The sequence below is a fragment of the Arachis hypogaea genome, chromosome 4 (assembly GCF_003086295.3).
Source record: "Arachis hypogaea cultivar Tifrunner chromosome 4, arahy.Tifrunner.gnm2.J5K5, whole genome shotgun sequence".
In the NCBI taxonomy this organism is placed as follows: domain Eukaryota; kingdom Viridiplantae; phylum Streptophyta; class Magnoliopsida; order Fabales; family Fabaceae; genus Arachis; species Arachis hypogaea.
Window position 1 is genome coordinate 75,152,583 of NC_092039.1, and position 11,116 is coordinate 75,163,698.

Sequence of the window (11,116 nt, forward strand, 5' to 3'; positions counted from 1 at the left end):
AAAAACTCATAAATTTGTACTTGTAATTTTTAAAAATTAGGAATACTTTTGAAAATATCTCAGCAAAAATTTTTAAAATTAACTTATTCTTATCAAAATTAAAAAGTTTAATATAACTTCATTCATTAATTAATATTCATAATTAATTCTTATATTAAAGATTATTATAATATTTTTAAATTTTAAAAATAATTTTACCAAATGTATTATTACTTGTGATTAATTATTTTTAATTTAATTTATCAAACAGAAATACTACAATTTTTTAAAAGCTAACTTTTAAAAATTAATTTTTATAAGATACTTTTAAAAAATAAAAATGTCACCAAACTATATTTAAAACTAATAAATCACTTTATACACCAACGATTTATTTATTTATTTATTTTTGTTTACAATAAACACAATTTTTTTGTAACAGGCCTTGACTTCTCACTACCACAATCAACTGAATTCCAAAACCAAACGGCAAACCAGGAAAACCAACTAAACCCAATCAAAATGCCTTCACCTCCCTCATCCTTCGCAACCATTTCTCGTAACCGCACTGTCTTCTCTAGAAAATGGACCAACAAGGAATACGCAATCGCATTCACAAGCTTCTCCTTCACACTCATCCTCTTCTCTCTCACTCGCCGCCCAAACCTCCGAGAACCTTCTAGAGTCTCTTCCTCCAATCACCTTGTTCCCTTGACCCTCCTCTCAAATGCCACCCAAAGAGGCGCACGTTCGTAACGTTAACGTTCCCACATCTTAGAATTACAACGCGTTCAACTTTCTCTCTTCATTGCGTAACTCGAATTTTTATTGTATTGCTTGTCCAGTTTGCTTGGATGGGAGTGCCCCTGGGTACCACTTTCAGAAGGGATTCGGGTCCGGATATCAAAATTGGCTACTTCACATTGAGGTTTCTTATTTTTATTTCTTTTCATTTTAAGAATTGCAATTGTAATTAGTATTGTTTTATCTCTGTTTTTTTCTTTATGAATTTTGTTTTTCTAAAAAAAAAAGGAATGCTGATGTTGGTTCTGGCTGATTTTCAATTGTGGGGTTCAGGGAGGTGGGTGGTGTGATTCGGTAGCTTCGTGTTATCAGCGAAAAATGACTGCGTTGGGTTCGTCCAAGCACATGGAAACAGAGGTTCCTTTCTCTGGAATATTAAGCTCTGACCCTTCTCAAAATCCTTGTAAGTTTTTCTATACTTTCAAGTAGTAGCATTTCAGTACTTCAGTCGCACTATGATAACTTCGTACTGTTACTGATTACTAATGTACAAATATCCTGATGTTTCTATATGGATACGGTGATGGTGATTATGGATACGGTGGCTAAAAAATTGTAACAACACTTTTCAAGTGTTGCTAAAATTAAAGTCACATTTATTTTTATATTTTGGTAACACTTTTATTTTTTAAAAAATATTGTTCAATAGTAAAAAAATGTTAGTTTAATTATAGCAATACTCTTTCGAGTGTTGGTAAAGTTCTATACCCACTGTAGTCACCGTAACTACAAGCACCATAGCATGCATCATATATATATTTGTTTTAGTTTTGTAGTATTTGCAAGTTTTTATTAATAAGGGATTTTAATTTTTCTGAACAATGTAAAACTCTTCTATGCTAACATCAAATCAGGTTTACCACGAACATAGAAGTGGTTTTTGTCCATGTCTTCGGGAACACCTGATCGGAATTCGGTGTTGCTGTGTATGTGCATAGAAATTAAACTCATATAGGGATCATAAGCGTCCGTTAAAGTTGTGTTCTTGTTTTGAGATTTGATATTAATATAGGGCCTGTGGAGTATAGTAGGGAAAATATGGCCGTGGTTGCTGGATTTAGAGATTTTACCTCAAACCTGGCTTATTGTGTTTTAGGCTATGGATTTTTTATATTTTTAATAAGTGATGTTACTTAGTTTGATGTGTCAAATTTATTCAGATTTCTTTAACTGGAACAAGGTGAGGGTACGCTATTGTGATGGTGCATCTTTTGCTGGCCACCAAGAAAGTGAGATTAAGGTTGACCTTTTCTTTTTTGACTTTAGGGGCTTTAGGTTTCCTTGGTATTAGTTGATGTTACCTCTTAACCCTCTTGCATATCAAGTTAAGAAACTCATGTATTCGTTTTGTGAAAAAATAAATTATAATATATTGTAGGATGGAAATGGGTTGTTCTTCAGAGGCCAGATCATTTGGGAAGCTATTATGGATGAACTCTTATCAATTGGCATGTCTAAAGCAAAACAGGTGATACTTTCATTATGTGCCAGTTGGTGATTTGTTCTGCAGTTATTATCCTTAGTGGATGTTCACTTGAAAAGATTATCTATATCTGATGTGTGTGAAACATTTTAATACCTGGTATTATGCAAGTCTATGTAAGGAAAACAAAATGGGGCAATGGGCCCTGTGATAGCCATTACAATTCTTTTTTCTTAATTTTTTATTTTATTTTACTTTTTTGTGTGTATTTTTTTCCCCGGGCCGGGGGGGGGGGGTTGTTGATTATTCTAGAGAGAAAATTATGTTGGGTAATCACATTTTGGAAGGAAATTATTTTGTTGGGGAAAGTTTGTTACAAATAATGACGACATTTGTATACTTGTGAGATTGCGGAGAGGGGCTTTCAATCACATGCTCCATACCTGTTTTACTCTTGTTGGTTTCCAAGGAGTTCCCATGTGATTGGACATCAGAAATATAACAGGAGGCGAGCTTTGACAAAATTGTATGATCCCGCCCTATCATTTAAGGGGTACTAAAATCAATGCCTCAATCATCAAAATCTTGTTTAGAAATCAAGATGGGATGAACACTATTTAGATATCCCCCTGTTTTTGGTCATGAAGGTGTTACTGGCCCTACTGAAACTGGTCTGTCTGTACTAACCATTCCAATACCTTTCCTGGCTTGGTCAAGAATCACAATAGTCAGTAATAGTGTTCTTTAACTTTTTGTACCTTTCAGTTTGCTATCAAGTCTCATCACAGTGAAAGTTATATCTTGTCATATTTCTGTTGGGTTATAATTGTAGGAAATTTTGTTTTTTCCAACTATTGGTTGAGTTGCTTGATAGGAGACAGTTGTTGTAAGTGATAATTAAACTGACTTGGAGATAGACTGTATCTATATTATCATATCAAATAATTTCAATTGACTAATTAATAATCCTAGTATGAAATTGTACAGATGGTAATGTGGAAGCTTAGATTATTTTATTGCTGTTTCAAGTGAGGGAAAAAAATGCAGTTTAAATGTTCATTTGTCTTCTATTAGACATTTAGATGCAATTTGCCCCAGAGAATATGCTTTGGCATAAACAGTTGTTGGTGAGTTTTGATGCATCAGACTTGCCCTATAACCTTCTATGTATTATGATAAATAGGCTACTTTTGCAGGCACTGCTTTCAGGATGCTCTGCTGGAGGGTTGGCAACTCTAATACATTGTGATGACTTCCGAAAATATTTTTCGAAAGACATAAATGTTAAATGTCTTGCTGATGCTGGGTTTTTCCTAGACGAGTAAGTTTGTATCTGGTATCTCATTTGCTTTTCTTGCCATGATATTTTCTGTTAAATTGAATGGTGCATGAGGTACTTCTAACATACCGGGTGATATTTCTTCAGGACAGAAGTTTGTTACTGAAATATTTTAACATTTTCTTTTTAACTGCTACCAGAGGTTTAAAAACTATGGACATGGGGCATTGACTACTTTTATGTACTTGTTTGTTGCACTTTATCCATCTTTCTTGGTTTGTGCCACCACTTACTAATCAAAACAAATAGGTATAATCTTTATATTATAAATTTCAGGGAGGATGTTCTTCGAAATAGGACAATGAGATCTTTCTATCATGACGTTGTTCAGCTTCAGGTAATGCATTCCTTGCTTAAATGGATGCATTGTCTTTAGATTATTGAGTTTGATGATCACATTTATAGATTGAAGAGAGAATTAATGTTTTCAACACTATCCTATATATTTTATCGCATAACACTTGCCAGGGTGTTGCAAAAAGTTTACACAAAGATTGCATTGCTAGAATTGAACCATTTAAGGTAGGTTTTCGGTTTCTCTAGCCTTTTTGCCGCACCCTCCTCTGTTATAAGTTACATTGTAAAATTTTCATGTATTTCAGCTGAAACAACCAACTATTGATTTGTATTGCAGTGTCTTTTTCCATTAGAAATTGTTAAGAACATAAAGACTCCAGTTTTTTTTGTCCACCCTGCTTATGATTTTTGGCAGGTAAGTTTCTTCAGTAGGCTTTCATTATTTTCAGGTGTTTGTTATTTAACCTATTACATCCATCTTATGTTAAATTATATTTAGATACAAAATATTTTGGTACCTCATGGTTCAGACCCCCATGGTTACTGGAAAAGCTGCAGATTGAACATTCCCAATTGCAATGCTGATCAGTTTGATGTACTTCATGGTATGTATAATCCATCTTTCCAATTTTGACATCAATCTAGAATTGAAATTTTTATAATTTAGATTCTTTAGAATACTTCTATACACCTTCTATGGGATTACGTTTAGATGTTGGATTAAAATTGAACATATGATGATGACGATCCAACCCAAGCGAATGTAGTAGATTGTTAGCTTTAGGGATTAAGAGCCTGAAGGGCTTTAGGCATATAGGCGCAAAAGGTTCAGGGACCATTTTGGAGTTAAGCAGAATCAGGAGTGAAGAAATTCAGTGGGTCCTCAAGTCCTAACTTGTGCAGAAATCAACTATTGAGAGCAAGGGAATGTGATGTTGGCATGTGGGTGTGCATATAGCACTTGTGTAATTGTTGTTAGGGGAAAGAGGGATATAAGGGGTAGAGAGTGAGGAAAGGAAAGGCAGGTTGAATTTGGTAATTGGCTTGGGAGAGTGGGGCTGCCATTTCCCTCGGTTGGTTGTTAATTCTCTTCTATTTTCTCTTCAATTGTAAGTTGAGATCTAGACCATTAGTGTGAATAATACAATAATACTACTCCTTCTAGTCTGTGTTTGGTTTCTTACAAACTGGCATTAGAGCTCTCGTTTTTGGGAGTTCTGTGAGCCTTCTTGCTGCCACTGCCATGGTGGAAAGGGTTGATAGCTTGGAGAGGAAGTTCGATGAGATGATGCGACTTGGGAAGGGTTGGCAACAAGGATGTTACCCTACTCAGAGGGGCAACCAAAAGGGTGAACTCAGAGGACCAGTGAAATAGGGTCCAAGGCACTTGAGGGAGGAGATTGACTCCGCACATCACCTCCAAAGAGCACCGCGACTCTCACTCCCATCACCGAGAGGAGTGGCACTCCCCCCATTCCCATGGAGGCCAAATGTTGCACTCATTGCCCTCATTGTCGGCAACACAAACAATATCGAAAGATGGAGTGCCAATTTTCGTTGGTGAGGACACATTAGGGTGGTTAGTGAAGATTGAATGTTACTTTGTGGTAAAAAGCTTGAATATCTTGGCCACATCCCGTGTTAAGGGGATGAGAGGGTTCTTAGCTCTAATGCGGTATTATTGAAGATTTGTAAAAGGGTATGGTAAGATTGCATGGCCGCTGATACATTTGTTATAGAAGGACCAATTTCAGTGTGGTTTAGAGAAGCAACTTGCATTTGACAGGTTGAAGGAAGCCATGACAGCTAGACCTATCCTTGCCGTGTCTTTTATTAATGAGGAATTTGTAATCAAAACTGCTGCGCCAAGGAAAGGCTTGGAAGCTGTACTTTTGCAAGTAGGGAAACTCATGGCATACATGAGAGTCCTACATTATTTGACAGGGATCAGTTAAAATTAGTGTATGAATGAGAACTAACGGCAATAGTGCTCGAGGTTCAGAAGTGGAGGCACTAAACTTCTGGGTCGGAAACTTGTGGTACACTGATAAGAAAAGTTTGAAATTCTTCATTGACCAGTGAATAACATGGGATGAACAAAAGTGGGTTGCAAGCTACTGGCTTTTGTTTTCAAAATTAAATACAAGCCTGGAGAGGACAATAGAGTGGCTGATGTACTCTCTTGGAAGGCTTATTTTGGGGCTATCTCTGCAGTCACCTTGTATGAGTGGGAAGCATTAGAGGCTGAATTGCAGCATGATGTTAAGCTAAAGTCTATTATTGAAAATTAATTCTAGGGAATATTTCCCATGATGGCTTTGAGCTCAAAGGTGGAAGTTTGTGCTACAAGGGAAGGCTGGTCTTACCCAATAATTCATCAAGCATTCTATGATTCTGCAAGAATTATTCAGTTCAATGTTAGGGGAATATTTTGGGTTTCTCAGAACATACAAAAGGATTTCTGCACTTCTATGGTAGGAGGGTATGCAAGGGGCCATCTAGAGGTTGATCTGAAGTTGTGATACGTGCAACCGGAACAAATATGAAACTCTATCTTCTACGGGTCTGCTGCAACCACTTCCCATTTCTTCACAAATTTGGGAAGACATTCCAGTGGATTTCATAGAAGGGCTTGACACTAGCTTTGTAGGGGTTGATAGGCTCACTAAATATTCCCACTTTCTTGGCTTCTCACACCCATAGAATTGTGGAATGGCATGGCAGATTTTGCATCCAGCCATCCACAACCGTTTGGGGATGCTGTGTTGTAGAAATGGCGGTGGCCGCAATTCTGGCAATGCCATGCTGTTCCGCGCATGAATGGTGGAAGTGGCCTGTCTGGGGGTAATATTTTTTGCTTTGAGGGTTATTTTGGTTGTTTAGAAAATCCTAATAGCCAAGTTAAGAGCCGACATTCTCACTTACATTTGCAGTTTTTTTGCATGTTTTTTGTGCATATACATGTATTGTCAGTGCATCCGCCATTTCTGCCATTTTCCACAACGTCATACGACATAATCCTATGGCAGATTTTTGGTTCTCTTTCATGAGCCACCATCCGCAATAAAAATAAAAAATTATGCATACAAAGCAAAAGATGTGGCTTCCTTGTTCGTTTCGAGAGGTGGTTCAGCAACATGGGTTCCCAAAGTCTATTATTGTCACTGATTATGATACTTTTGAGTTCGTTCCAGTTGGAGTTGTTTAAGCAAGTATGAACTAAGCTAAAATACAGCTCTGCACACCACCCTCAAACTGGTGGCTAAACCGAAAGGGTGAATAAGTTCTTCTAGACATGTTTACAGTGTTTTTGTGGGTATAGAACCCAGGCAGTGGTCCAAACTTCTCTGCTGGGCAGAATTGTGGTTCAACATCACCTACAATGCTTTTGCTAAGACAACTCAATTCAAGGCCGTATATGGAAGAGTCCCTTCCATTCTCCTCGGGAAGGGGGATAAACCCTCTGTGATAGAGGAAGTTAACAAAATGATGGTAGAAAGGGATGTTGTCCTGGATGAATGAAAGTGGCTGCTGACTCAGGCACAAAACCGCATGAAGAATCGTAGGGTTGGGGTCAATCAGAAGAGTCAATCAGAAGCTTAATCCTATAGATTGGAGTCCCATTCCACAAGAGTCAATCAGAAGCTTAATCCTTGGTTCTATGGCCCGTTTAGGGTTGGGGCAGTGGCACATAAGTTATAACTCCCTCATGGTGCAAGAATACACTCATGTATCCTTGCTGAAAAATTGCATTGCTGAGAATGTCCACTGCAATCCCTTATCCAAAGATCATGCATAGAGTTGGGAATTGCAAGTCTATCCTCCTGAAATTTTGGTAGTGTGGCAGAACACTGAGAGTGAGGTAGAGGTTCTAGTGAAATGGCAGAGCAGGCCCGAGTTTGAAAGTTCTTGGGAACTGGCAGCTGATATTAAGCTCAGTTTCCCTGCAAGGAGGAAGTATTGTTAGCTTTAAGGATAAATAAAGCAAAAGGCTGCAGGTATTAGACGAAAAACGTTCAGTGACAGTTTTGGAATTAAGCAGAAACAAGGAGTGGAAAAGTTGAGTGGGTCCTCAAGTCCTAACTAACTAGTGCAGAAATTGAGAGCAAGGGAATGCCATGCTGGCATGTGGGTGTACGCATATAGTGCTTGTGTAATTTCTGTTAGAAGAAAGAGGGATATAACGGGTAGAGAGTGAGGATAGGGAAAAGTAAGCCGAATTTGGGAGGCCTGGAAGAGTGGGGCTGCTATAGTGCCCTGTTTCTCTTGGCTTGCTATTTTTATTCGATTTTTTCTCTTCAACTTGAGCTGAAATCCAGACTCATCAACATGAATAATACAATTGCACTACTACTTCTAGCCTTTGTGTTTGGTTTCTTACATAGACAACATATGAGCTTGAATGACTTGAAAAATTGTCACTTCCAGGTTTCCGTAAATCATTGCTGAAGAGACTTGACGAGTTCCAGCAACGAAAGGAGATTGGAATGTTCATAAATTCCTGCTTTATTCATTGCCAGACAGGGATGGGAGAGACATGGCACTCCCACAATTCCCCTAAAATAAATGATAAGGTAATTAAAGTTTGTGCTTCTCATACGTACTGTGAAGATCATAATTATTCAATTCAACTAACTATGATAAGGTAATTAAAGTTTGTGCTTCTCATACGTACTGTGAAGATCATAATTATTCAATTCAACTAACTGCATGAGTTTGAGTAAATTAACCCTTCTTCACTTTGCTTCAAGGTAATAGTCTAAAACTAATTGAGTAAATTGCGTCCCTTCCCTTTAGAAATGCTTCAATTACATTGTCCTCCCAGTTCCTTCTCTTGAGAGATGATATTCCACTACAATTAGTCCAGTTTAATGTGAATAAACCTCTCAGCGTTGCAGAGCAACTATGTGGGAGCACGAGGGATAGTTCTCTTTCTGCTCCTTATAACTCCTAGTATAAATGGTAGCTAGTTTTGGATATTGAACCAATGTTTTTGGTTAAATCCTGAAGTTGATAGTGGGCATGTTCAAAGTTCAAATGTTCATTTCATCTTCAAAGTCCCGAATTGAATAGACAGTAGGGAGTATTCAAAACTAACTGTGGAAGATAGACCACCCCTTAGAGGCTTTTACTCACTGCTCATTGCCGCTAAAGATTCATTCACATTAAAATTGATTAAAAGTTTACCACATCTCATCTTTCAAAAGAGGGAAGTGTAATTTCAAAAAACAAGAGGGGGCTAAGCTTCCTTCATAAGATTGCCCAAATTAGCATGTTCTAGCTGTGATTTTGACAATTCCATTTAAACTCCAAATTGCAGTCCCAATATTATTGAGATGCTTGACTTAGGTAGTCAAGAAGTGATTAATTTTAATATTGTGGTTTTGTTAATGAATGTTTATTGCTATGAATTTTGACGTGTTTTCTATTCTTTACGGATGTATATTGATCTGTACATGTGTAAAAGATTTAAGGTTCATAAAGATGAGAAAATATAGGGATTAATTACGTTGACCTTCCTTGAAGTTAATTATTATTTTGCTCTTTTTGTTGGAGAAAGTACATAAATATGACATATGATAGATCACTTTAGCACAATCTACTTTATATACTCCCATCGCATACTTTACATACTGATACTTTGAAGACCTTCCTTTCCTTAAAAATTATACATAGCTAACCTACTTTATGAACGGTCTTGTACAAAGTCATACTGGAAATAAAAATGCAGAGGAAACGGGTGTAATCTACCACAAGGGTATATACCCTGCAAAGTGCTAACCTCTAGCGAAGTAAGTTTCCTGTAATATAGTTCTGTCAAATTAACATTAATGAATGCATAGTAAGATATGATGCACATCCAGTTGGTTATGTAACTTGTATGTCAATTATGTTAGATGTACACTAAATATCAGCTATCCGCATATAATATATATTGGAATACAAAATATTCATTGAAAAATAAAAATGATTTAAATGATAAATGTATTAATACACAAATATATAGAGACTGATTTTTGTGTGCACATAGCTTTTTCTATTCTTTAGTTCTATTGTTACATCTTTATTTATTTATTTATTGAAATACTTACAGTTCAATTTTTGTTGTGACTTGAAATTTATGAATTACAACAAAGAATCAGCAAACTCCAACTCTACCATGTCTGGTTGCTAGTTTTCTAATATTCACATCCCTAACCTAACTGTTCTCTTGGCTGCATATCATGTTGCTTCTGGAGCAGACAATTGCTGAAACTGTTGCTGATTGGTACTTTGACCGCAAAGTTCTCAAGCTAATTGACTGCCCTTATCCATGCAATCCCACTTGCCGCAATATGGATTTCACCAGAAAATAGAAAAGCTTAGGGAACCAGGTTTAATTTTGCCAGTTTTATCTCTTAATTGCATTCTTTTATGTTGAAGAAATATCTTCCCTTTAATGTCCATACAACGACTGAGTTAGAGAATATTTTGGGGCATTTCATCTTATGCATTCACTTGAACGATATTGTCCTTACCTTTGTTCTATAGCCATGCAGCAGGAGTTTCCCCCTAGACTAGGTTCCATCCTTGTAAAATGCTATCGTTTAAAGTTTTTAATGATAACTTTGATCAAAAGAGAATAAATTTTATACAATCTTGCTTTAAACTAAGAACTTTTTAGTGTTCTTTCTTTCCTTCCTTTTGTGTATACATATTTCCCATGTGTGGAACACTTGAACTTTGTATATTGATAATACATGCAATGCTAAATTGCTAATGATGGTGTGATTATTGTTAGCGTTCTTTTTATGTGACAAAAATATCTTTAAAACTCTTATCGCACTTTCATTAAACTAGCTATGCTACATGGAACAAAATACTGGAGGATGGTAAACATGAGCATTAGCTTAATGTGATAGAAATGAAGATGCTTTGATGGATGAAAAAATAGCCAAATTCATACGGTTAATAGTAAAATTAGTCCTCAAAGATAAAGAATCCTTTAGATTTGTTTCTGAAAGATTTTTTTTAATCAAATTGGTCATTAAAAGATTAAGTAGTCATATTTATCATTCAGTTATTTCACTCATAATTTTGGTCAACCATTAATAATGTAAAATGTTAACTGATAGCATATATAACACATAACATGTAATTGAATGTTGAGTAAATATGTTTACAAAAATCTATCAAAATTTAGTCACTAAGTCATATTGGAATAGAATTTTTGTAATTGGAAAAAATGACTAAATTAATAAATTTTCATAAACATGTTTGGTCAATTTTCAATT

General features: G+C 36.2%; 1 protein-coding gene across 3 annotated transcripts; it reads left to right on the plus strand.

Annotated features, from left to right (window-relative positions):
• The first annotated feature begins 350 nt into the window (after positions 1-350).
• Positions 351-10,495, plus strand: LOC112796846 (pectin acetylesterase 5). Of its 3 annotated transcripts, XR_003199429.3 has the most exons (13): positions 351-727; positions 825-907; positions 1,057-1,186; positions 1,944-2,023; positions 2,162-2,251; positions 3,403-3,527; positions 3,822-3,882; positions 4,014-4,067; positions 4,180-4,257; positions 4,342-4,447; positions 8,271-8,416; positions 9,551-9,634; positions 10,085-10,495. XR_003199429.3 is itself a non-coding variant. In XM_025839495.2 (12 exons), exons 1-12 carry the CDS (start codon positions 502-504, stop codon positions 10,196-10,198), a joined length of 1,293 nt encoding a protein of 430 aa, XP_025695280.1. In that variant the 5' UTR covers positions 351-501; the 3' UTR covers positions 10,199-10,495. The 3 variants fall into 3 exon arrangements, 2 of the variants coding, with proteins under 2 accessions (XP_025695280.1, XP_025695282.1); XM_025839495.2 differs by lacking the exon at positions 9,551-9,634; XM_025839497.2 differs by lacking the exons at positions 4,014-4,067; positions 4,180-4,257; positions 9,551-9,634 and having other exon boundaries at positions 425-727.
• Positions 10,496-11,116: the final 621 nt, after the last annotated feature.